At 44.8% G+C, this 27,936-nt stretch overlaps 1 protein-coding gene across 1 annotated transcript in view; it reads left to right on the top strand.

The window, feature by feature from the left end:
* Positions 1–26,884, top strand: part of ATXN1 (ataxin 1) — a 144,024-nt gene extending 117,140 nt beyond the window's left edge. The window contains exons 3-4 of the mRNA XM_060244249.1: positions 8,126–10,156; positions 24,830–26,884. Coding sequence (XP_060100232.1) covers positions 8,282–10,156; positions 24,830–25,360 — 2,406 coding nt within the window. The 5' untranslated portion in view covers positions 8,126–8,281 and the 3' untranslated portion in view covers positions 25,361–26,884. The remainder of the gene's footprint in view (positions 1–8,125; positions 10,157–24,829) is intronic.
* Positions 26,885–27,936: the final 1,052 nt, after the last annotated feature.

Genomic DNA, 27,936 nt, shown 5'->3' on the forward strand with positions numbered 1-27,936 from the left:
TGCGCTTATTTGTTTGCCTTAAAGGGATACACCAGAGTGTCACTGGAACGATTAGAAAATATCCACATAGTGGACTTAGAGTTCAGTGTGGAAAGTTCGACTAGGGTTTTTATCCTTCCATTTCTTTAGGAAGGGATTCTTCATATGATTCAGAAATATCCTTGAAAACTACTAAGAAAAACAGTTTTGTTTTATTCTCCATCCCTATCAGTCAGATATAAAACAAAGTTAAGAGTCCATTGGCTCCTTTAAGACCAACAAAGTTGGCATACTCCTTGCTTGTGTGAGATCGAATTGATTGCATAAATAGTTGAATAATTGAATTGAATAAATAATAATTGTGCTAGAGTGGTGTATTCTTTGCTTGTGCATTTCACTGGCTAACAGGCAAGTACTGGCATATAAAAAAAAAGGTTGGTCTGAAACATGCCACTTGACTCTGTTCTGTTGCTTCAGAGGGACAGGTCTGCTCACCTAGTCAGATATCAAGTTTCAAGTTCAAGAACCTTTAATGGCATCAAAGGATGAAATAAAAAGTACAGACAGAATTAGAATGAAGTCCGGTGAGGGTTATGGAGTACAAAAAAAGGTTAAAAGAATATCATAAAATTCTTAGGAGTAATGAATGCCATTGGAAATTAAATGACATTAGCACCAAATTGTTTAAATTGTTGAATTGTTTAAATGTTTAATTCATGTTTGATTGAACTGAACTATTTTACAGTATTGTATTGCTTTAATTGTTTGTGAGCCGCCCTGAGCTTGCTTCGGCGGGAAGGGTGGGATATAAATCCAATCAATCCAATCCAATCAAAAACAGTGCATAAAAGCAAAATTGATCAAATGTTCATGTTCTATGCCTAGGAATATAATAGCCCTTGTGTAGTACAGTGACAGAACTCAGCTACTAGTTCCGTCAATCTGGGATAATCAGATATAAAATTTCAGTATTTCGTCAACTGCTTGGGTGCTCACTCCAACTGCCCCCAATTTTTCCTTTTGTGTATTGCTTCTTTGCATCCACATGGTGGTGGTGGGCTTTCAGATCAACTAGAGCCTCCTTTAAAGCTAAATATGAATGCTACTGCTGTGTTTAAGTTGTTAGCCTGCTGCGGCGTGCACACTGGGTAGCACGGATCTCCTCTCCACTGATTGCCTCAGTGTGAAAGGAGCAGCCTCTTTTCTGTCATCCTGGAGAGCCAGTTTGGTGTAGTGGTTAAGTGTGTGGACTCTTATCTGGGAGAACCGGGTTTGATTCCCCACTCCTCCACTTGCACCTGCTGGAATGGCCTTGGGTCAGCCATAGCTCTGGCAGAGGTTGTCCTTGAAAGGGCAGCTGCTGTGAGAGCCCTCTCAGCCCCACCCACCTCACAAGGTGTCTGTTGTGGGGGAGGAAAGTAAAGGAGATTGTGAGCCGCTCTGAGTCTCTGATTCAGAGAGAAGGGCGGGGCATAAATCTGCAATTCTTCTTATTCTTCTTTTGTTTCCAGTGCCGAACCTTAACAGGCTACGATGAGGAGGAGACATTAAAACAAACCCCTTTGTCAAACCGGTCCTGCTAAAAGGCTTCTGAATTTATACTGCCCGGCTTCATCTTTTGGCGTTCATTTGGGGTATGTTAGATTGGCGTACTCCTCACTTGTGCATTTCTCTGGCTAACAGCCAAGTTACTGGTATAAAAAAAGTCTCTCTCTTTATTTTATTTTTTTTCAATGACTGACTGACTGAATGAACACCTGATTAACTTAATGAAGCACAAGCAATGGTGGGAGGAATGACTTGGCTGCTGAGTGCTCCAGGAGATCCGGCAACAGATGAGACTTGCCTAATGCTCTGCAAATCCATGCTGCGCTTCTTATGAGCCGTAGGAGACGGCTGTAGTAATTATTCTGCTATTCAGCTCAAAATAGCTGCAAGTAGATAGACGTTCCTTTGTCCCTTGTACTGGTGTCTAAAAGTAACTCTCAAACGCTTTATTACACCAAGAAAGAGAAACTTACTGTGCTGCTCTCTTTGAAAGCATTATACGTTTTAGCTTATATTGTTATTTTCCTTGGAATTATTCCTTTGCACAATAAATACATTTAATTTTTAAAGTAGTGGCATGATATTAGCGTCATAATAGCATTGTGATATTACCATCTCCTCCCATCCTATCCAGCTTTGCCAGTTAAGATCAACCTCTCAAGCACTGCTCTCTGTGCCTCCACCTTCAGGGATGATGTGGGTGGGGACTAGGGTTGCCAACTTCCAGGTTTGAACTGGAGCTCTCTTGCTATTACACGTGATGTCCAGATAAGACAGAGGATGCCCATGGTACATAGAGTCTGACTTCCCTTGCTGCAGTATTCTATCTTCTATCTGGCCTATCAAGGTATCATTGGTTCCAGCTTTGTTCGTATTATGACCTGATTAATTTGTCTACCTCCTGAAATGGGGTAATTTTAATTGTTTCATTGTTTTAACTGTTTATATTTGTTGTTAATGAGAACCAGTTTGGTATAGTAGTTAAGTGCCTGGACTCTTATCTGGGAGAACTGGGTTTGATTCCCCGTTCCTACACTTGCACCTGCTGGAACGGCCTTGGGTTAGCCGTAGCTCTCGTAAGAGTTGTCCTTGAAAGGGCAGCTTCTGGGGGAGCTCTCTTAGCCCCACCCACCACAGGGTATCTGTTGTGGAGCAGGGAGGTAAAGGAGATTGTGACTGCTCTGAGACTCTGAGTTTCAGAGTATAGGGTGGGATATAAATCCAATATCCTCCTCCTCCTCCTGTTTTATTGTTACTTGTTCAGATTTGTTGTAATACATCCTGAGCCCATCCGCAGGATAGGGTGGAATAGAAATGAGAAAAAATAAGAAAGAAATATCAGAGGTCAGTTCCCTTGATTTGGAGGGAGAACTCTTTGGTTTTAAACCCTGCTAAGGTTCTTCTTCCTCTTCCCAAATCCTGCCCTCTTCAGCTCCACCCCTAAAATCTCCAGGCATTCCCCAACTCGACTTTTTGTGGTAGTACCTTGCCTTTGGAATGACCTTCCCAAAATTTGATATTAAACTTAAAACTTTCGCTCATATTGATCATATATAAATTCTGCTATAGATTTGCTATGTTGTTCACTAGTCCCACTGCAAGAGCTCACAGCAAGATCCTTTTAACATTTTTACTTCACAACAATTATGTGAGGTATATTAAACTAAGAGCTAATATATATATTCTATTTCTTTTATTTGCTGTCTTCACTTTTTTTTTTTAATCCGGAGTCATAAACAGCAAACTCTTGTCCCACAATAAACTTAAATCCGCAGGAAAATGGGGGCGAATTTAAAGGTTGCTACTGTGATTTTGACAAGAGCTGCTAGAAATTTCGCTACACGCAGGGTAGTTTGTTTGTCTTCATCTCTAAGTACCCAGGATGGTTTTGCTTCTGGAGAGAGGAAGTCCTCCTGATTAAATAAAGGGGGGATCAGTTCGTCTCTCAGAGCTGGAAATTTGAGGCAGTCAAGCGGAATATGATTCAGAGAGTTGATTTTATTGCTGCCACAATTTCAGAGTTGATCTGAGTATGAAATTTCATTAAATTATCCTATCCCAGTTGAAGGTAGGGCATTCATTCAGGTATGCTAGCAGCACTGTTCCCTCTAAGCTGAGTTAACATGAGCTAGCTCACAGATTTTTAGCCTCCAGCTCACACCTTTTTCTCTTAGCTCAGGAAAAATGGCCCCAAAGCACAATAATTCATGCAGTAGCTCACAACTTTAATGCCAGTAGCTCACAAAGTAGAATTTTTGCTCACAAGACTCTGCAGCTTAGAGGGAACATTGGCTAGCAGAGCGTCTTCTTTGCATGCACAAGGTCCCAGGTACAATCCCTGGCATCTCCAGTTCAAAGGATCAGGTAACAGGTGATGTGAATGACTCTGGAAAAACACTGCCAGTCTGAGTAGGCAATACTGACCATGATAGAATGATGATCTGGGTTCAGTATAAGGCAACTTCATGTGTTCTACTGGTCTGCCTGTACTCATTCACTGTTTGGGGAGGGAGAGCATCTGTTTGGCAGGCAGAAGGTCCCAGGTTCAATCCCTGGCATCTCCAGTGTAAGGATCTGGCAGTAGATGATGTGAAAGACCTCTGTTTGAGACCCTGGAGAGCCTCCGAGTAGACAGTAGTGGCAATGATGGACCAAGCGTCTGATTCAGTATAAGACAGATTCTTGTGTTCATATCCGCCCCCCCCCCCCCCGGAAAAGCTCTTTTTCTGCTTTTTCCTCTGTCCGCTGTGAAGAGGGTAATAATATTAATAACAACAACTGTAATAACAACGATGATAGGCAGGGGTGGAATTCTAGCAGGAGCTCCTTTGCATATTAGGCCAAACACTCCTAATGTAGCCAATCCTCCCAGAGCTTTTACAGGACTGTTTTTTTGCAAGCTCTGGGAGGATTGGCTACAATCAAGGGGGTGTGGCCTAATATGCAAAGGAGCTCCCGCTAGAATTCCACCCCTGATAATAGGTCTTATAATTTTGCAGTCAGCCTTCCTAGGAATTTTAGCAGAAAACAACAATGTCCTCGTAGAGCTGGACTATAATCTATGAAATACAGTGGCTGGTATTTAACAAATCTGCCTTAATGTGTTTTATGAGGAGTCTTTGCTGTTAAGATGTAAATGTTATGATCATATCTGATAAACCACTTATGACTGATGAAAAAGTTTGTTATACCTATCATCTGGCTTGAGTCCCAGTCAGAAAGGTTGAGTATAAGCAGGGGTCATTTTGTAGAAAAAGCGGTGCAGGAGCTCATTAGCATAACTCATTTGCATATGCAAATGAATTATGCTAATGAGAGAATCAAAGAAAGGGAGAGAACAGGTAGATGGGGAGGGAGGTGGAGAACAAAGGAAAGAAGAGAGAAGAAGAAGACGATTACATTGGATTTATATCCCGCCCTCCACTCCGAATCTCAGAGTGGCTCACAATCTCCTTTATCTTCCTCTCCCACAACAAACACCCTGTGAGGTGGGTGGTGCTGATTGGGCTCTCACAGTACCTGCCCTTTCAAGGACAACCTCTGCCAGAGCTATGGCTGACTCAAGGTCATTCCAGCAGCTGAAAGTGGAGGAGTGGGGAACCAAACCCGGTTCTCTCAGATAAGAGTCTGCACACTTAACCACTACACCAAACTGGCTCTAGAGGCGGGGGGGGGGGCAGAAGGGGAAACAGAAAGAAACAAAGAAAGCAAATAGAGGGGGAGAGGGACGAAGAGAGGGTCCTGCAAGAGAATCTGGGGCTAGGATCTCCGTACAGTGGGGAGGTCTTTCCACACTGCACGGAGACCCTGCTAACACGCTTCTCTTGCCATGCAGTTGAAGCTGCCCGTGAAGAGAAGCCAGCCCCGGGATCTGCGTGCAGTAGAGAGGTACTAAGAGCCCTGTAAGCTCTCAGAGGATTGGCTACATCAGGGGTGTGTGGCCTAATATGCAAAGGAGTTCCTGCTACAAAAAAAGCTTTGCTAGAGAGGAATAGGCAGTGTCTTGAATTTTATCTCCTGTGACTTGTTGCTTTGTTTGTTTGTTTTGGCTTTGGGATTACATGATATTGTATTGCCATCTTCAGTTCGATTTATTTACTTTAAACCATTGCAAAATGTATGTTATTGGTCTTTGTATTATACGGATGGTTTTATATTGTTCAAGTTTTATTTAAACCACTGCGAACATTTATTTAACAAACAAGCTGGAGTATAGCTAGATGTTTCAAATAAACCGGCAGACATCAAATTTGCATGTTCCATGTACCCAGGGCTTTATTTGTAGCAGGAACTCCTTTGCATATTAGGCCACACACCCCTGATGTAGCCAATCCTCCAAGAGCTTACAGTAGGCCCTGTAATAAATGCCTTCTAAGCTCTTGGAGGATTGGCTCCAGGGGTATGTGGCCTAAAATGCAAAGGAGTTCCTGCTACAAAAAAAACCCTGCAAGTACCTAACCTTCATTCCACACATACCACACTTCCAGTATCCTCTGCTAGAATCATTCTCCTGATAAAAGGTATGAAAGTGATTGAGCCAGACTAGAAAACGAAGATATCAGTGACCCTCGTGCTCTCTAAAAGGTATCCTGAAGACTCATTCTAAATTAAAAAGAAGGCCTTATCGAAAATCCTTGACCAACTTTACAGTGCTCCCAAGGGAGATATTTTCCATGAAAGAGCCATTAAGGTACTATAGCATGTTTTGGAGCTCTGATCCCCTGTGTTACAGCTTATCTATATCTGCACAAATCACAAAAAAAAGGTAGTCATACCAACACACACAAACATGCAGGAAGTCTTGTTCTGGCATCCTGCACTTGAAATCTGCCATCATGTCGAAGCACAGCTATCCTGTGAAGAGCAGGTGCCAGGGCAACTGTGGACGTGTTCTGATCTGAAATTGGCAGCTCTTTGGGACCAATGAAGCTGTAACTTATAAAATAATTTCTCCCCTGAAATATAGCAAGCCTCATTCCCTGATTAGCCAGCTTGGTGTAGTGGTTAAGTGTGCAGACTCTTATCTGGGAGAACCGGGTTTGATTCCCCACTCCTCCACTTGCAGCTGCTGGAATGGTCTTGAGTCAGCCATAGCTCTGGCAGAGGTTGTCCTTGAAAGGGCAGCTGCTGTGAGAACCCTCTCCAGCCCCACCCACCTCACAGGATGTCTGTTGTGGGGGGGGGGAGGTAAAAGAGATTGTGAGCCTCTCGGAGACTCTTCGGAGTGGAGGGCGGGATATAAATCCAATATCATCTTCTTCTGATTACAGAGTTCCTGCCAGTCATTTGTAAATGCTGCTTCTCCCTCACAGAGAGAAATCATGCAGCAGCTGCAGCTCACAGTTCATTGGTTACTAAGGAACGAGGGAACGTGATATGATTGGAGCTGCATATGGGGGGTTATTATCATGGTCTGTAATTTAACCATGCAGGTAGAGTTTAACCTGTGCACCAGATATAGGTTGCAGGGATCAGAAGGTAACATTCTATATGGGCACTTCTCCAGGGAGCAGGGCAAAATGGCTGAGGAGGGGCGGGGAGGAAAAATATCACCTCCTCTAACAGCATTAGATATCCTGATTGACAGACAACCACGAACGACATTGGGCTGCTGGCCTTGATGACATTTGCAAACTGATAAGGTCCCCTATTTTGTTAAAGTCCCATATTGTATTGCTTCTTGCCTGGTTTGGAATTTTCTAAATTCATTTCAGAAATGGGACATGCATAGGTTGCTGTAAGTTTCAGTAGGGGTTTTTTATACCTTACAAGTTGCCAAGGCGCAGGAACATATATTTGCACCAAATGTCAGACAAAACAGTTGCTCCAGTAGTCCCTTTAGTCGCTGCATATGTGGTCTGTGCAATGATAAGCAAAAAGGCCAGAAGGACAAAAAGGACATGAGAGAAAAGCTGAAGTGAATATTGCATACATAACAGAGTTTGGAAACAGAACAGCAGATAGCTGAAAGTTGTGATAATATAGAGCCCCTATTACAAAAAGTAGTGATAACATAGAGCCCCTATTACAACCCCTTTTCCTTCCCTTTCTCTCCCGCTGAGGCAAGATTTCCCCTCAATTTTTCTTTCCTTTTCTGACTGAGCAGCTCTAGTGGTCTGTTTTCTTCTTTCCTAAAGAACTTTGGCTGTCCCACCCTGTGTCAGTATGATATTTTACTGCTGCCTCAGCCTAGGAACCTGAAGGAAGAGTTGGGATCGCCTTTTGACTTAAACCACTGAAAATGGCACTTGAGATGTTTTAACATTCAAAATTAACAATGTTCCCCAGAAGTACCTGATGTAGTATGTGAATCATACAGTGATACAATGGGAGTAAATGCACATGATATTGCAGCCTCAGAGATATCTTTCTGGAATGGGTGGAGTATAAATATTTTAAAAATAAATATTTCCTTTTGAGAAGTTATGGAGGTCAAAGTAATTTTATTTAAAATGGTGTGTGTGGGTTTTACACACTACCTATAGATCTAATAGTCTGAAACTCTGAACAAAAGAAATGCCATTACAGCGATTAACTTTTTCTTTGATTTTAATTACTTTCTTTCTCCCCCCACCCCTCCTTTTCCCTTTCATTCCAGAGCAGTTTGCGGAGGATTGTGTTCACAGGGAGATGATTCCTCATGAAGTTTCTGGATCCCCTTCAGAAATCCAATGTGACTTTCTGCTTAGCAGACTGAAATCAGAACCAGCCAGGCAGTGAAGCCACAGAAGTGGAGGGCAGGGGACTGTGAAAAATGAAATCCAACCAGGAGAGAAGCAATGAATGCCTGCCACCTAAGAAGCGAGAAATCCCCCCCACTAGCCTGCCTTCTGAGGTGAAGCCGTTAGTCCTGGCCACTGAAAACCACCGTGCAGATAATCTAACATGGCTCTCGAGCACAACCAGCAGCCAGAGCAGCACGAGTGGACGAAACAGGCCTGGAGGGAGTTCGGTGGAGGCTGGTTCACAGCAGGGAATAGGTTTACACAAATCACTGTCTACGGGGATAGATTATTCCCCACCTAATGCTCCTCGGTCTGTTCCAGCCACCACGACACTTCCCACAGTGTACCCGCCTGCGCTCACACAGGCAGGGACGCCTGTATCCCCGGTGCAGTACACACACTTGCAACACACTTTCCAGTTCGTTGGGCCCCCGTATAGCGGACCATACGCCGGATTCATCCCGTCCCCATTGATTTCCCCTACAGCCAATTCTGCGCCTGGCACGGCAACCTCTGCCACTGCCGTCGCGACCACTCCGTCCCAGCGTTCCCAGCTGGAGGCTTATTCCACTTTGCTGGCCAGCATGAGCCAACAAGGGCACAAAGTTGAGCAGCATCTAGTAAGGACCCCTGGATTGATCACAGCAGGGTCTCCGCCACCGACCCAGCAAAACCAGTATGTCCACATTTCCAGCTCTCCTCAGAGTGCCATCAGAAATGTTTCTCCTCCGGCCATCCCAGTCCATTTGCATCCCCACCAGGCAGTGATCCCTCACACATTCACCCTCGGCCCCTCCTCCCAGGTGGTGGTGCAATACGCAGACTCCGGCGGCCATTTTGTCACTAGGGAGTCCGCCAAGAAGTCTGAGAGCAGCAGGCTGCAGGCGATGCAAGTGAAAGAAATACTCAATGGGGAAATGGAGAAGAGTAGGCGATACGGCATCTCACCGTCCTCAGACATGACTCTCGTCAAATCAGGCAATAAACCATCTCATCATTATGAGGCCAGGCATGTGGTGGTCCACTCGGGTCCTGCCGATTACGTCTCACGGGATTCCTCCAATGTCCGGTCCTCTGTTATGGTCATCCCCAACAGCAGCACACCGACTGCAGATATGGAGGTCCAGCAAGCTACCAACAGAGAAACACCTCCTTCAGCTCTCAACGAAAAGGGAAGTTTGCATTTAGGAAAAACAGCCCACCGATCCTATGCTTTATCTCCACAGCAGACTATGGGCCAGGACGGAGTGAAAGCAGTTGCCACTCTGTCCCCCCACACCGTCATCCAGACCACACACAGCGCCTCAGAGCAGCTCCCGGTCGGACTGCCTACTGCGGCATTCTACACTGGGACTCAGCCACCGGTAATTGGCTATCTGAGCAGTCAACAGCAAGCGTTCGGCTACCCTGGAAACCTGCCACAACACCTGGTAATCCCCGGCACCCAGCCCCTGTTAATACCGGTAGGCAGCGCAGACATCGACTCTTCAGGGGTACCACCCGCTATAGCCACTTCATCCCCCCAGCTGGCAGCAGTGCCTCACACATTCGTCACAACCGCCATTCCGAAAAACGAGAATTTCAGCGCTGAGTCACTAGCGAACCAGCCAGCTTACCAGGCAGCCGTCGTGCAGGCTCAGATCCACCTCCCCCTGGTCCAGTCCTTACCTTCGTCCGCAGCCGCTCCTCCTACACTGCCTCCTTACTTCATGAAAGGGTCAATTATTCAGTTGGCCAATGGAGAGCTGAAGAAGGTAGAAGATTTGAAAACCGAAGACTTTATACAAAGTGCAGAAATTAGCGGGGATCTGAAAATAGACTCCAGCACCGTAGAAAGGATTGACGACAGCCATAATCCAGGCATCGCCATGATACAGTTTGCGGTTGGAGAGCACCGAGCACAGGTGATAAATGGTGGGATTGGTGAAGGGTGAGGGGAAAGGGAAACAGTGCTTGCACTATTTAGCTTTTAAGGAACAGAGGAGAAATAATGGGTATGGAGAAGGAGGCCGAAGGGGCTTGACTACAGTTTCCCAAATAGCAACACAAGGTTTTGGTGAGACCGTTTCTCTGTCATAACCCCCCCAGCTCCATGTTACAAGCCTGAAAAGGGCTAAAATTCAAAGCAGTTTAGAAATTTAAGTTTCTCTGATTAAAAATATGCTATTTAACATATAGCTGTGAGAGGACCATTTCCTAATACAATATATTTCAACAGGGCTTTTTTTGTGTAGCAGGAACTCCTAGTAGATTTTGTGATCCTGATCTAAATACCCTCTGGGAAACATGTGGGGACAGACGGTCCCTAAGATAGGCAGGTCCTAGACCATATAGGGCTTTAAAGGTAACATTCTCATTTTCTAAACTTGTAAATTCCTGTTTCTTCCAGAGAAGGGTCAGGTTTCTGTTCTGTTCTTAATTTGCTCCCTCTAGTAGTTGATTTGATATTGCACTGGCTTATGTCCCACATGAAAACCTACAGTTTAAATCTGCAGGGAGATATGCCGGACATAAACTGGTGCCATATCGAAGTGACCACTAGAAGGTGCAAAACACATAGAACAGACAACTCCCCCCCCCCCCCCCAAGAAGCGGAAACTTGGGTACAAGGGAAAAAAATGAGAATGTGGAAGAGCCCTTAGACTCTAAACTTCTATTTCCTAAGGCACAGCACGTATTTTCCCCCTACTCTCAGATGTGGGGAGGGGTCATTTCCTACAATCCCTGATGAATGTGTGGGCAGAGTCACTTCCTGCTAAGTGGGGATCATTGAAGAACTAACTACAATCATTACAAAAAAATAGGTAGTCCCCTGTGTAAGCACCAGTCGTTTTCAACTCTGAGGTGACATTGCTCTCACAACGTTTTCACAGCAGACTTTTTACGGGGTGGTTTGCCATTGCCTTCCCCAGTCATCTACACTTTCCCCCCAGCAAGCTGGGTACTTATTTTACCGACCTCGGAAGGATGGAAGGCTGAGTCAACCCTGAACCGGCTACTTGAACCCAGCTTCTGCCAGGATCGAACTCAGGTTGTGAGCAGAGGGCTCCGACTGCAGTACTGCAGCTTTACCACTCTGCGCCACGGGGCTCAATTATTAGGAAACACTATATTCATGAGCGGCCCTAGGGCACCTTGCTGCCCCATCACCCGCACTCCCCTCGCTGTTCTTACAACTGCCCCCACCACCCCACGCGGTCAAAGGCAGAGGGCAGGGAGGGTGTGCACTGTGGCACATTGCTCCGGCTTCCAAAAGCGGAAGCCGGAGTGATACAATAGTGTGCACACCTCCCAGCCTTCTGCCTTTGCCTATGTGGGGCCATAAGAAGGTGGCAGGCTGGGCCGGGTGCCATGGAGGAGGCTGGGCAGCACACAACCTATTTCATACTCCCTGGGGCCTCTCCTCCAGGGTGATATGAATGGCTCTGGAGGCAAGGGCAGGTGGGAGAGCCCAATCCGGCGCCTTTCCCCGGCCTGTGCCCTAGGCAGTTGCCTAGGCCTGCCCCGACTATATTATTTAATTAGTTATTTGTATCCCCACCTTTTGTGTTTAAAAAGGACACCTAAGGTAGCTAATGAAGAAGAAGAAGATGAAGAAGAAGATATTGGATTTATATCCCGTCCTCCACTCCGAAGAGTCTCAAAGCGGCTCACAATCTCCTTTACCTTCCTCCCCCACAACAGACACCCTGTGAGGTGGGTGGGGCTGAGAGGGCTCTCACAGCAGCTGCCCTTTCAAAGACAACCTCTGCCAGAGCTATGGCTGACCCAAGGCCATTCCAGCAGGTGCAAGTGGAGGAGTGGGGAATCAAACCCGGTTCTCCCAGATAAGAGTCCGCACACTTAACCACTACACCAAACTGGCTCTCCAGTTTAATGAATAGAAAACATCACAATAAAATAATATAGACTTCAGGTTGCCAATGAGCTTGTACCTCCTTTGGGCTACTTCAGCAGCTGGGGAGGGGGAGGGGAGGCAGGCACTGAGTGGAAGATCTGAATCCTTGATGGAGTTAAAAGAGTTCTCTTGGGCAGAAGGAAGTACCATTCTGCTCCTGATTCCCTACCCCAGCCATTTTACGCCAAGCCCATTGGTGTTATTCACACAGCCTGTTCATGGCTACAGTGTCAGCAGGTCTCAGTAAAGAGGTTCTAACGTCCCATAATTGATTTAAACACAGTTCCTCTTTGATAATCATTCTTCCTTTTCCTCCTCCATTATATGGAGCCTTTTATCCCTTTTGAATTGCTGAATTTGTACCGTTGCTCCTGTTCATTATAGACCCAGTGCTAATTTGCCCGGCAGGTTTCTTTCAGCAGAAGGTAAAACCTATCTACTTTATGATCTTGTCTACTGGATGCCTTGTGATCTTTTCTCAAAATCTCTCTCCGCTCTTCAAGCCGGGTTGTTGAATCAAACTTATTAGAAGTTTTATATGGGTTCAGTTTCACAGTACTGATTTAAAATCTCTGTTGCGCAGCTCTGAAGTCCGTATGTAGGTAAAAGCACACGGAGGGACCAAATCCTGAAACTGCATGAGACAAAACTGATAGGAAATAAAAATGTGACATGAAACGCTGTCCCAAATGTACCCAAAAAATGCTTCTACTCAAATGCACTTCACGTTTGTTTCAACTTTCCAAAAAAGACCACACTGCTGGCATGTGCATTCCAAAGAACATTAGGGAGAATCAGCCCTGTGTTTGAACTAACTCCCCCTTTTTTTACTTTATTATCCACACCCTTCTTTTTAATCTTGTAGTGGTTTTGGTTCTAGATAATGTCACAGGGTCCTGTTTCTGAAGATGTTTTTCATGACTGGCACGTCAAATACGTGCATTGTAAACTCCAGTGAAACACAGCAGATGCCTGTTTCATCCTTGCCTTGCAAATACTCGCATTACTTATGTATGGGATTATGGTGGATGTAGCAACCACGTGTTGCTGATGCTTGCTGTAGTTACTGTGCAGTATCTTTTTATCCTATTTCGGACAGAGCGTTCTTTTTTTCATTCTTAATAGGCAGAACCCTTTGTATGAGTTAATCTTGTTTATGGAGTAATCGGCATGTGCACTAATATATTAAACATCCAGGGGACTGGCGAGGAAGGGCTTAGAGAGAGATCTTCCAGCAGTTTTCATATAATCAGATGGATAGGCTGCTTGTGTCCAGTGTTCACTTTAAGCTGAGTTAGCATGAGCTAGCTCACAGATTTTTAGCCTCCAGCTCACACATTTTTGTTTTAGCTCAGGAAGGATGAGACCTGAGCATACTAATTTGTGCAGTAGCTCACAACTTGAATGCCAGTAGCTCACAAAGTAGAATTTTTGCTCACAAGCTTAGAGGGAACCTTGCGTCCCCTGTATTTCTGTCTCTGAGGTTCAGGTCGCTCTGTTTATGAGTGTGATGTTGTCCCCTGGCCAGCACTGAAACTTGTCCTTTTGCCATCATATGGACATCAGTCTCCAAGCTTTCCCAGGCCTCAGAATGGGGGAAGAAGGGGTTGGCCCACTTAGTTTCTCTCTCTCCCCCCCTCCGCTCGGATTCCTGTTCTCACAAGCCTGGAGCAGGATCTACTTTTTTTCCTCCCTGGCTTCTTGCAAGATTTGCTTAATATGGGCTGGGTTCGGCCCTTCTTTTTCACCAGAGCCCCTGCCTTCTGAAAGGCCTAACGTATCAGAGCACGGTTGAGCAGTTCCTTCCTCCCTGCCCTCCCTCTGATATCTTCCCCTCCCCTCCGCCTGCCCCGGGGCTGCCTGCTGGACCCTGACTGGCTGACCCAGGAAGTTTGCCAGAGTAGAAATTCATAAGAATATAAGAGAAGCCATATTGAATCAGGCCAATGGCTTGTCCAGTCCAACACTGTCATATAGTGACTGAAAAAAACCCAGGTGCTATCAGGAGGTCCACCAGTGGGGCCAGGACACTAGAAGCCCTCCCACTTGGACCCCCCCCCTCAAAAAAGCACCAAGAATACAGAGCATCACTGCCCCACACAGAGAGTTCCATCAATACCCTGTGGCTAATAGCCACTAATGAACCTCTGCTCCAGATGTTTATCTAATCTCCTCCTGAAGCTGTTTGCTTGTAGCCGCTGCCACCTCCTGTGGCAGTGAATTCCATGTGTTCATCACCCTTTGGGTGGAGAAGTACTTGTTTTTATACATTCTAACCTGATTGCTCAGCAATTTCATTGAGTGTCCATGAGTTCTCGTATTGTGAGAAATGGAGAAAAGTACTTCTTTCTCTACCTTCTCTATCCCATGCATAATCTTGTAAACCTCATCTTGTAAATTCCCACCATCTTTCTACAGGCCCACCCATTCCCGATGACCAGGGCTTTTTTTGTAGCAGGAGCTCCTTTGCATATTAGGCCACACACCCCTGATGTAGCCAATCTTTCAAGAGCTTACAGGGCTCTTAGTAAAGGGCCTACTATAAGCTGCAGGAGGATTGGCTTCATCAGGGATGTGTGGCCTAATATGCAAAGGAGTTCCTGCTACAAAAAAAGCCCTGCCAGGGACTACCCAAGCTGCTGCTGCTTCTGGTGAGGCAGTGCTGCCCGTCCCATCACCCCTGCTGCTGGGTCATGCCTCTCGGGCCTCTACTTGAACCCGTCAGCTGCTGTCAGTCACCTTCCCCTTGGGTGTGGTTCCAGGGGATTGGGGATGGACCAGGGGTAAGGCTGGAGCCAGGCCTGTTGTCCCTGGATGGTGTTGAAATTCAGAGATCTCTGTGAAGCAGTTCCATTTTACAAGGATTGCTTGTAGACTTTGGAATCAGTGCTCCACTGTTTTCTGTGCCCCTGTGTACTAGTCAGGTCAAGCCTTCTGGGATATTATGGTAGTCAAGCCAGTGGTAGGGAGATGGAATCTCTCACAGACACACCCCGCTAGAGACTCACTATGATAACTGTTGTAGAACACATAATCTGAGGGATGGAGAAGGCTTGCATGTTCTAACTAAAGCTACTGTTTGGGCTGCATATGGAATTTTTCTACATTATTTCCCTCCAAATGCTACAACTGGTGCTCCTTACAAGGTAGAAAGGGGTTCCATGTCCTTCTTGGAGCAGGAAACCCTCCAAACCTCCCTGTACTCATTCCTCTAAAGGTCAGTGACAGTTCAGAACGTGCGATGGTTTGAACCGTTATTTGTGATTTTTATCATTTTTTTTCCTTTTATGTTTGCTGGTGTTTTAACTGCTGTTTTAAAATTCTTGTTTAATTTCTGTTGTTAGCTGCCATAGGAGCTTAGACTGAAACATAGGATAGACATTCATTTAAAAAAAAAAAGCTTGTAGTGCTACAAGATTCTTGAGTATTTGAATGTTGAAAGTTCACCGAAGTAGGAAAGCCTCAAAGAGAACAAGCAGCAAGACAAGTATCTTTAAAATGCTTCTAACTTTTCTACTAGCTCTACACTGAAGATACTGAGCAGGTTCTAAGGCAGGGTTGGCCAAACTGTGGCTCAGGAGCCAAATGTGGCTCTTTCACAAATATTGGGTGGCTCTTAAAGCCCCCACTGCCATGTTGGCCAGCTTGGAGAAACCATTTGGCTCATTTTTCCAATCCAAGCCAGCCAGTGACTTGGAGAATGCATTTAAAATTAAAGTTGCTTTCTTTCTACTTCTCCCTCTCCAGTTATTTTCCTCCTTCCCTCCCTCCCTCAAGCATTTGATGTCTTTCAGCTCTCAAACATATGATGTTTATTCTGTATGGCTCTTACACTAAGCAAGTTTGGCCACCCGTGTTCTAAGGCTTGGCTAGTCTGGTGACTATTACACCTTTACACAGGGAGACAGTACAGCAATTTGGGGAAGGGGCATTACTCAGTCGTAGAGCATCTGCTTGGCATGCAGAAAGTTCCAGATTCAATCCCTGGCATCTTCGGTTAAAAGTGAAAGGCAGTAAGTGAAAGATCTCCACCTGAGACCCTGGAGAGCCACTCCTAGCCGGATTAGACAGTAATGACCTCAAGGGACCAATGGTCTGATTCAGTATAAGGCAAATTCATGTGCTCAACTATGCAAATAAATAAATAGACCCTAATTAAACATAAAAAATGTCAGCATTCAGAATCTTGTGGCAGAATATTTCAGGCTAGTATACATTTTTCAGTTGACCTAAAAGTTGCCATCCTTACACAATAAAATCCCAGAGGGAGTATCAGAGAAGAAATGGGTGAATCTAAAAAAAAAAAAAAATCAGTACATTTAATTGATTTGGGGTGGTGGGTGGCTTGCTGGCCTTTTGATTGGCCCAGGAGAGCCCCAGACAAGCGAGGCCTGCTTGGGCTGGCTGGACCTCTAGCCAACCCAAGCAGGCTTTTCTCACGCAGGGCTCTCCTTTATTGCATCGGGTTACTTTTGGCTGGTGGGGCAGTGGCATATGCTAATGAGCTCCACCACCTGTTTTTCTACAAAACAATCCCCGGGTACAAGATAAAATAAGATCTGGAATATCTAGAAGCAGAGTGTGTTTTGTTACACAGCCAGAAGTTACAAGAAGGGAAAGGAAAGATGCATTCCTTCATAATTCACCTACCAGAAGAAAACTCTCACCACAAAAGGCAGATGGGGACTGGCTTTGCTGTTCCTCCTACTTCAGAGCATTTGATTAAAAGTGTGTTCTTAGTGGCAGAAATCTTTTAGAAACTGAAATCCTATTTGCTTTGTCTCTATAATATGGTTCCTTTTTGAGATCCCCTAGGGATAACCACTGTTATAACATTGCCTTCTCTGCCCTAGCAGCCAGGTAGGAAAGCAGATGCTTGTGGTGTTTTCTCTTGCTTCACAGATGCCCAGTGCAGCTAAAGCTGGCACAGTCGGAAAGCTTCTCTTGGAGAGGCGGAGAGTGCCATCGTCTGGTAGAAAAGCATGCAGAGCCCTCCGTGGAAACTGTTTGTAGAAGCCTATCAAAATCTAGCTGACATCATCATGCTTAAAATACTCCACCAGCTGCATTTCTCACAAGGGACATTTCCAGAATTCAGAGAAAGTCATGCAGAGATGTGGATTTAATTTAGATTTTCTGTATATTCCAATAACTTGGGCTTTTCCCCAAATCTACCAGATTCCCTCTCCAGTAGCAACTATTTTGCTGATGAGGATTCTTTTGTTTTTATTTGTCCAGATGTGTGTTTTGCGTTTACTTTATCTGTCGTCTGCTGAGACCCACAACGAGCCATGTATGTTGGCAATAGACACTTCTCTATTTAACATTACGCCAAGAAGTAAGACAGTAAATCAGGAAGTCCTTGGTCCAGATACCAGCTTAGGTGGTCTTAGGGAAGTCACTTATTGTCTTAACCTACTCCTTGCTGTCTGCTTTAGTGTAGTGGTTAAGTGCGCAGACTCTTATCTGGGAGAACCGGGTTTGATTCTCCACTCCTCCACTCGCAGCTGCTGGAATGGCCTTGGGTCAGCCATAGCTCTGGCAGAGTTGTCCTTGAAAGGGCGGCTTCTGGGAGAGCTCTCTCAGCCCCACCCGCCTCACAGGGTGTCTGTTGTGGGGGAAGAAGATAAAGGCGATTGTGAGCCGCTCTGAGAATCTAAGATCCAGTTTTTAAAAACTTCTGTCTTGAGTCAGATGAGAGTGTTTTTTAAAAAGGGAGGTTTTGTTGAAAAGTCACCAGTCTCTGCTTTGTAAAAGCAAGTTTAGCTTGGTTGATGTTTGACTTATTTATTAGATTATTTCTCAAATGCATCTCATGGGCCCCAAGGGGGGGGGGGGGCAGAACTTATATCCTGCTGTCCCCACAAGCGGGCTCAGGGTGGGTTACAACAAGAGTCGACTTCCATTAAAACAAGTACAAATAAGTTGGCATTCAGTTAAAACAATCCAATAATGACATTTAAAAAAAAATGAACATTATATCCCAGGAGTGGCCAAATTGTGGCTCGGGAGCCACATGTGGCTCTTTCACACATATTGTGTGGCTCTCGAAGCCCTCACTGTCCTGTCAGCCAGCTTGGAGAAGGCATTGCTCTCTTTAAATCACTTTCTTGAAGTCAAGCCAGCCGGAGGCTTGGAAAATGCATTTAAAGTTAAAGTTGGTTTCTTTCCATCTCTCCCTCCCTCTTCCCTTTCTTCCCATCTATTTGCTTTCCTCCCTCCCTCCTTCCCGTACTCCATGTCTTGCAGCTCTCAAACAGCTGATGTTTATTTTCTGTAACTCTTATATTAAGCAGGTTTGGCCACTCCCGGTCTAAGGGTAAACTTCCTTCTTATTCCTTCCTTCTTATTTGGTCTTTGGTTAGACCAAAGTCATGTAGGACCTTTATGCTTTCACCATTCAGCTACCTCTTTTCAGTAGTATTACTGAGTCACCTGCCAAGAATGCCTTTTTCAGATCAGTTAGGTCAGGGGTGGCCAACGGTAGCTCTCCAGATGTTTTTTGCCTACAGCTCCCATCATCCCCAGCCATTGGCCATATGTTCTTCATATGTTCAATACAAAAACATTTCAGTCTTACATAAGGGATCTAAAAAAGCTATAAAGGAGCAGGGTCTGCATTTGAGATTTTAAGGACCTTTCTTTTAAATAAAAGCAGTAATAATTTCAAAACGCGTACTGTTCATAGATTTATCGTAATTTGAGAGGCAGGGAGCGTTTATTACTGTGACGCTAAGTGGACACCGATAAGTGTTCTGCAGTGAATGTCCTATTTCTGAAGTAAAAGGAAGCATCAAGGTTTAGTCTTCATGGATTTCAACAAAGTACAAGGAGGCTCTGATGGAAAAGCACTTTCAGGTTATCCACCTGCCCTTAATCTGTTTGGCATTATTCCCTCCAGCATTTTATCTCATCTGGTTTTCAGTCTTTTTCTCAGCATACCAGTGTCTTGCCCTTTTCTCTGGCTTAGCTTTTTATTCTTGTAACTTGGTTCTTCAGTCAGAAAGTAGTGGTGGGGGGGGGGAATCACTTGCCACAGATGCAGAGTGAACTCTTCTTTGTTCTTCTTTGGCCTATTTGGAAGCTGCACCTATGGTCAAAGAAGGACATTGAACCTAAGAACATAAGAGAAGCCATGTCGGATCAAGCCAATGGCCCATCCAGTCCAACCTTCTGTGTCACACAGTGACCAAAAAACCCAGGTGCCATCAGGAGGTCCACCAGTGGGGCCGGGACGCTAGAAGCCCTCCCACTGTTGCCCACCCCCCTCCAAGCACCAAGAATACAGAGCATCACTTGCCCCAGACAGAGAGTTCCATCAATACACTGTAGCTAATGGCCACTGATGGACCTCTGCTCCATGTGTTTATCCAATCCCCTCTTGAAGCTGCCTATGCTTTTGCAGCCGCCGCCGCCTCCTGTGGCAGTGAATTCCATTTGTTCATCACCCTTTGGGTGAAGAAGTACTTCCTTTTATCCATTCTAACCTGACTGCTCAGCAATTTCATTGAGTGCCCACGAGTTCTCGTATTGTGAAAAAGGGAGGAAAGTACTTCTTTCTCTGCCTTCTCGATCCCATGCATAATTTTGTAAACCTCTATCATGTCACCCCTCAGTCAATGTTACTCCAAGCTATCAAGTGGATGATGCCATAACTTAATCAACTTTAAAGTTATTGGGCAAATTCAATGTTATGAGTATTCTGATCAGAAATAATGGTTTGGATCCTGCTGAATATTTCCACTGGTACAACAATCGTTTTTGGTTGTTGTTGTTATTATATATCGCCTCTCACCACCAAGCAATCTCGGGGCAGCTAACAACACCTAAAATATTTTAAAAGGTAAAGGTAGTCCCTTGTTCAAGCACCAGTTGTTTTCCATTCTTGGGTGATGTCGCATCACGATGTTTTCACAGCAGACTTTTTACAGGATGGTTTGCCATTGCCTTCCCCAGTCATCTACACTTTCCCCGCAGCAAGCTCATTTTACTGATCTCAGAAGGATGGAAGGCTGAGTCAACCTTGAGCCAGCTATCTGAACCCTGCTTCCGCTGGGATCAAACTCAGGTCGTAAGCAGAGCTTGGACTGCAATACTGCAGCTTACCACTCTGCGCCATGGGGCTTTTAAAATATTAACAGACATAAATTAAAAACATAATGTAAATAAAACAAAAAGCCCACATAACTGATGGAAAGCTAAATGGAAGAGCTCTGCTTTGCAGGTTCTGTGAAATTATATAAGCCATTAAGGGCCTGTGTACCATCTGGCAGCTAGTTCCACCATAATAGGGCCACCACAAAGAAGGCCTTCTTCCTGGTAGATGCCAGGCAAACATCCTGGGAGCCAGGTACCACAAGCAGGTTGCAGAATGCAGTTTTTTGGGGGGAGGGACATATTGGAAGAGGCGGTCTGCAGAGTGTATCTCCTCTGTTTCCCCTCTCTTGCTGCAGCCCCCAATGTCCCCCAAATGCTGGGTGACCCAAGGACCTGGAGAAGCAGCTTGTGTTAGGAAGGGTTGGAGGTTGGCCACAGGATACCCCCCCCCTAGTGGGCAGAAATGATGGGTGGCATCCTGCCCACTAGCCCTGCCTCAGTTTTGTTTCAAATCAGATCATAGACTCGCTGGATGACAGGATGAATTGTAATCTTGACATTCCTGACTCACTGTTTCAGAAAATACGCTGCTATGTGACCTCGGTGAGTTTCCGTTATGCTTTTATGGTTGCTCCATTTCGATGAATGGAGGCTGCACTGCTGTAGTCCTTGCTGCATTAACTTCAGTATCAGGGATTAATTGTTAATGAATTAACAAGCAGGAGCCAACCAAGTAGTGTGGTGATCTGAAGTGCTAAAAATAACAAAAAAAATCCACGAATAGAAGTGAATGAGATATTAGTATGCCATTAATATATACCCACTGTTTTTATATTCCATTAAGGAACATACTGATTTCATGATGTGGGTGTGGCTTTTTGTAGCAGAAACTCCTTTGCATATTAGGCCACACCCTCAGATGTAGCCAGTCCTCCTGGAGCTTACAGTAAGCCTTGTATTAAGAGCCCTGTAAGCTCTTGGAGGACTGGCTACATCAGGGGTGTGTGGTCTAATATGCAGAGGAGTTCCTGCTACAAAAAAAGACCTCTGTGTGTGTGCGTGTGTATATGCGTGTGTGTGTAGAGAGAGAGAGACTGACTCACTTTTTTGCCATTTCCTTTACAAGCCCCATGAGTAGAACGCATTGTCACTCAACACATCTGTGACAGAACACCTTTGTTTCACATTCACCGATGATGAAAATTTTCCCAGCCACCTGCGACTTTGATATTTTGCTTTTGAGTCAGCTGCCATTCTTGTGCTATATTCTGTGTATTCTTTTTATATCCAAGTGTGACTTGTAGCGTGTTTGACTCATCATTGATGCTTTTTACAAGAGGGATCCTTCCCCTGGCTCGTACCTGGGCGAATACCCTTATGAGTAAGAAGTTACAGTTTACACGAGTGAATGCGTGGGCTCGAAGCAGTAGGAGGGCTGGCAATCCGACAGGGTGTGCATCAGGCTAGGCTGCAGGAGCTCCTAAACGTCGCTGCTTCTGTTCCAGTTCTGTAATAGACCAGAGTGGGGGTTGTACACTGATTCACTTGGCTTTCAAACAGCTGTTCCGCAGGGATGCTGCTTCCTCAGTATTGCAGAGCACAAGCACTTTATACCAGCATTTAGTAAGTACTGAACAAAGAAAACAAGTGCCAAGCTGTAAAATCTATGAATGTTAACTTTGGTTTGGCATGAAAGGCTGGCGGGCACTTTAAAGGGGGGGAAGGAGTTTGCTTTCCCTCTGTCCAGCTCCCCACACCTTTCTCAGTGCAAAAAGGCAGTTTGTTTATTTATTTAGTAGGCTTGTATTCCGCCCTTTCCCATAACATGCTCAGGGCGGATCACAACATAAATTGAACAATAAAAAAACCTACCATTCAGATTTAAAACAATACAATAAAAACCAAAACAACAAAACAATGGAATGAAATAAGGTGCATCACAGGCAGGAAGGGCACATTTCACAAAATACAGCAGGTTTTGGCCCAAGAAGAAGTGATGGTGTTAGGAATAAGATTCAGCACCACGACAAAGCTGTAAAGCATGTTTTCTCAGTTTAATAAATGTGACTCAGTGCTTGGAGCCGAGGCATTTAAGACCGCTAAGGTTCCATTTCTGTTGCCTTTTCCCTTTAGGAAAGGAGTTTCCTGGGGGAGTGGAGACAATGGCAGAGAGCGGGAGTCTGTTGCAAGGCAGAATCGGAACTGAGACTAGCAAGTCATTTGGGCTTTGCTCTTGCCAGCTGAATCTGTAGGGCAGGGCAACTCTGGAGCATACAGCAGGAAGCCAGACAGGATTCATGTAGAATATTGGTTTTACACATAACACAACGTCATAGTTAAGACTAAGTGCCTGATCAACCAGTTCTAACTATACTGGTTTCCAGGGCTTTTTTTGTAGAAAAAGCCCAGCGGGGACTCATTTGCATATTAGGCCACACCCTCTGATAGCACCATTGTTTCACACAGAGCTTTTATGTAGAAAAGGCCCAGCAGGAACTCGTTTGCATATTAGGACACCCCCCCTAATGCCAAGCTAGCCAGAGCTGTGTTCCTGTGCGTTCCTGCTCAAAAAAAAAAAGAACCCAGGTGGTTTTAACTATAGTGTGGTTTTGCACGATCCGCTAACTATTATTAGTTTAATTAAGACATCATTTTACATTGCATTAGCACTTTAAAGACCAACAGACTAACATGAGTACCCCCAGGGCTTTTTTTGAGCAGGAACGCAGCTCCAGCTCGCTTAGCATCAGGGGTGTGTGGCCTAATATGCAAATGCGTTCCTGCTGGGTTTTTTCTGCAAAACCCTGTGTGAAACAATGGTTAATAAGCAAATGAGTTCCTGCTGGGCTTTTTCTACAAACAAAGCCCTAGGAACCCCTCTGAAACTAAACATGGTTACCCCTCTGAAACTGTCTTTAAAGTAAGATTATATATGAACACAGGAGCTTTGGGCTTCCTTTACAAATCTCTCTACCTCTAACGTTTATTAATTAAACTGCAGGAAAATTTCCTTGGGATTAATCGCCATGAAGCCGAAGAGGCTTATGAAATTGCTCTTTCCCTGGTTCTTAATAAATGCTAACATGGACAGTAACTTCTGAAACCATACCCTGTGGAGGAGGCAGTAATTGCCAAAAGATAGGGCATTTTCTGGCCCAGTGGGTGAAGCATGTGGGATATTTTGGCCTTATGTTACCTTAGATGTAATAATATACCCCAAAAAAGTGGGGAAATGAGGAAGAGAGAAATTTAAGTACTTTAAAAGCCCAAGGGCTTTCTTTTGAGCAGGAACGCACAGGAATGCAGTTCCGGCTGGCTTGGCATCGTGGGGTGTGGCCTAATATGCAAATGAATTCCTGCTGGGCTTTTTCTACCAAAGGCCCGACATGAAACAATGGTGGCATCATGAGGTGTGGCCTAAAATGCAAATGAGTTCCTGCTGGGCTTTTTCTACCAAAAAAGCCCTGAAGTGCCCCCATGAAGGCCCCACATGAAATCATGAGAACAAAGAGGCAACTCCATTGCCAGCTTCTATGTCCACGTCCAGTGGCACACATCTTCCCACCCGTCAAGAAAAAGTTGTCCTTCCACCTGGCTGAGAGTGACTCTAGGGGTATCAAAGCAGCCATGGGAAAGATGAAACTTGCACGATGTGCATGCACATTTGGAGTTTTCGTATACCTTTCCCCATGCAAGTTACTTTAACTTTTGTTGAGTCAAAAGTGTATGGAGAGAGATTTGCTTTTGCTACCTGTCCTACTTTCTTAGATTGTCGAAAGCCAGTTCAGGTCTCAGAGCAACACTAGAGTAGAGAGGAGGTACAGTGCCGGATTAAACCCTGTGAAGCCCCTAGTCAGTCAAAATCTTGGAAGGCCCCTTGCAAATTATCTCAGAATTGGAGCACCCGCCCCACTGCCTACAGCCTCCACTGCAGCCTGCAGGCACTCTCCCAAAAGCCTCTTTGACAAAACTGCAGGGGAGATGTAGAGGCAAACTTGGTGATGCCACGAGCAGCAGCTGCACTAGGCAAGTTGGGCAAAGAGTGACTCAGTTGCTGGCTGCATGTGCAGGCTGGGAGGGCTGCAAGCAGGGGGGAAACTGGGGTGGGGGGCAGCCTGGGGCCTCTAAAGGCTTGGGGGCCCATAGGCCACCGCCTACTTGGCCTAATTGCTAATCTGGCCTTATGAACGTATGAAGCTGCCTTATACCGAATCAGACCCTGGGTCCATCAATGTCAGTATTGTCTACTCAGACTGGCAGCGGCTCTCCAGAGTCTCAAGCTGAGGTTTTTCATGCCTACTTGCCTGGACCCTTTTTAGTTGGAGATGCCAGGGATTGAACCTGGGACCTTCTGCTTACCAAGCAGATGATCTACCACGGAGCCACCATCCCTCCCCTATGAGCAGGTACAAGCTCACACCTCTTATAACAGCTGTCTTTGAGAGCAGTGGGGTGTCAGCTTCTGCTGAAGAGCTGACCTTCTTTGGAATCGGGTTTTGACATTCAGCTTTTACAGACCAGCAAATGCAACTTATCAAATCTCTGTCTTCCTTCCTTTCCCTCATTTTCCTGTCTCTTGCAGGTCAGCGTTGAAGTCTTGGTAGAATATCCCTTTTTTGTATTTGGGCAAGGTTGGTCGTCCTGCTGTCCCGAGAGAACAAGCCAGCTCTTCGATTTGTCATGTTCCAAACTCTCCGTCGGGGACGTCTGCGTATCGCTTACGCTCAAGAATCTGAAGAACGGCTCCATTAAAAAGGGCCAGCCCATGGATTCCGCTAGCATCTTGCTGAAGCACTCTAAGAACGACAGTCTAACTGGCGGGAGACATAGGTATGGAGAGCAGGAAAATGGGATTGATCAGGGAAGCGCCAAGATGTCGTCGGAGAACGGTGAACTGAAGTTTCCAGACAAAATAGGATTGCCTGCATCATCTCTGATCACCAAAGCCGAACCCAGCAAGCCCGCAACAACTAGGAAGAGGAGGTGGTCAGCCCCTGAAACACGGAAACTAGAGAAGTCTGAAGAGGAGCCACCGTTGACTCTTCCCAAACCTTCTTTTATTCCTCAGGAGGTTAAGATTTGCATCGAAGGGCGATCTAATGTAGGCAAGTGAAGTCTGTTTAGGGAATGGAAATTTAGGCTATCCCTTTGTCATTTTTATCCAGATTACTGTACTGTAGGCTAAAAAAAAAAAAAAAAACCCAGTATTTACATGTTATCTTATTTTAGGTTTATGTTAATAACCTTATTGTTATAGTTGCAGCTTAATATTATGCAGGAGATTGGTGCATACTCTCCCCCCCCTCAGAAAAACTGTTCGTTGGTGACCATTTTTATCGAGAGATACAGAAAGGGGCAGTGTCCACTTAATCCCCCACCCTTTGTGGAAGCAAATGTGGTTGACAGGGCTTCTGTGTCCCCACACTTCAAACAGGAAAAGCCTGAGATTTCCCTGGCAGAGCAAAGGGGGGGGTGAACTGTAGCGGAGACGTGCGCTGTCTCATGGTTGCCGTGGCGGGGGTGCACTGGTGGCTCCATAGCTATGTAGTTCGGTGGTTCTCTCAACGAATCGCAGCTGGGAGTCCAACCCAGAGACCATAACAGAGGATCAAAGAGACCTCCGAAGCTTTACACAATGAAACCACCTTTTTTTTAGTTTTTGAAAAAATTGCCACATATTGTTCCACTTCCCCACTCCCTTCCTCGCGATGGGGACTCGACTGCACTATTTTTGTTGTTGTTGTTGTTATTATTATTACTCAGACTTCCACACAGAGATTCCTTTCAGCTTGTTAGTGTAGTGACGTAGCACAGGTGTAGCATCCAATTCTTGCTTTGCTGACTCTGGGAATTTCAATAAAGTAGGAGATGGTTGTTGTAGGCCTACAGGGGGACTTGAGAGGGTGGGGACCTTTCCTGTCCTTGCCGGCGCTCCGTAGCCCTCGCATTCAACATCAGAGAGTTTTGATGGAGTTTTGCCACATTTGCTTCCACAGGGTAAAAACACGCTGCCCCTTTGGGAGAGCAAACAAAAGTTGTCTGCATTTAGGTTGCAAATCTTTGTCTTTAACTCTAGTACTGTTTTTAGTTTCTCATCATGGACAATTAGTGCCACTTTCCTTTTTTTTTCCCCCTCCAAATTTCAGTGTGACACAAAAGAAGTGGATGTTGAAGATGAACATAGAATGTCTTTAAGCACTTAAAATGCTGTTCACACTTCTGTTGCCGAGCGTACCTGGCCCAACACTCAGCAAGTACTGTATCTCACTTTTAATCTCTTTGATGAGAGAGAGGAAAAAGAGAAAAAAAAAAAAGAAAATCGATCTTTTCAACACTGTTAACTACATGCAAACTAGAGTTTTTTCACAAGCAAGATGTTGAAAGTTTTTCATGTGGTTTCAAAGGGATGAATGTGAATTATGAACTGGTATGTGACAGTCATTGTCCACAAAGGACTACTTAATAGGAGGCACTTTTAAAACTTTAATGCTTGAGAAAGAGTTAAAGGCATATGCGAGCTGACAGAGTAATAAAAAAAAGAATAAGAGAGAGGAAAAAGGAAAGAGAAGAAAAAAAAATCATTATTGTCCAGTGTTTTTTGAAAAAAGATGGACTTTAAAGAACCTTGCAATTTGCACATCTTGAGTTTATCATTTGTGTGGTATTCCTGCAGTTTTTACCTAATAATTTTGGGGGAAGGGAAGGGGACTGAAAAAAAAAAAAGCTTAAACAAATGTAGCAATTACTTAACTAACCCTGCCTGAACTCTAGGCCATTTTGATAGGGTTAGGTTTCCTTTCAATCTTTTAAAAAAAAAATTTCTTTCCACCATATCTGTCACCCTGAACCAGGACAGTTTCTGATCATTTCTTTTCAGATTTGCTGAGTTTTCCATAAGAGACATTTTGACACAGAAGCAAGTTCTGGGATTTGTTTTTTGTTCTGTTTAAATACATTGCTATTTTATTATTGTGAATAGTACTCTTTGTTACTTTGAATAGTAATACAATCTAGATGTCAGACTGGTACAAAACAGGACAATGGGTAGAAGATTTACCCAGTTGAGCTTTTCGATGTTGTATTGTTGATGTTACTGTTCCCAGAAATCTGAAACAAATTTAAAAGTGGATCCAGAGATCCTAACTCCTGCTGATTCTGCGGATTCTATCTCGCAACCTTCCCCCCAAAAGTAGAAATTTTAAGGTCCTTGTAACTACTCACAGCTGAGTAGTTTAGGGATGCTTATCAGCCTGTGAAAAATCAACAATAATAAATATGTATCCTGGTTACATCTCACTTAATGGAAGTAACTGCAGTCATCTCTTGGGCTTTCAGATTAGGAACTCTGGCTGAAAATATTGTGGACATTTTCACACTTGAAGCTTACATGACCTTCTTGAATTGATCTGTAACATGGATTTAAAAATATATGTTGACATGTTCTGTCCCACATTAACAAAGTTTACACATGGTACAAATATTGTGAGATGCTCAAATATGCTTTTTGTGTGAAAATGGTATAAGGCTTGTATGATAGAGATGATCCGCCCTCTTCCTCTGCGTTTGCAGTAACTGGGATGTAATCTGGAGGCAGGCAAGGAAGACAGTAGGGTGTGTAGTCTGTGTAGTAAATAGCAGCTGCCTACCGTACTTTCTTGTCCCAAGATCACTCTGCTTGCCTTACCATAT

The sequence above is a fragment of the Heteronotia binoei genome, chromosome 7 (assembly GCF_032191835.1).
Source record: "Heteronotia binoei isolate CCM8104 ecotype False Entrance Well chromosome 7, APGP_CSIRO_Hbin_v1, whole genome shotgun sequence".
Lineage (NCBI taxonomy): Eukaryota > Metazoa > Chordata > Lepidosauria > Squamata > Gekkonidae > Heteronotia > Heteronotia binoei.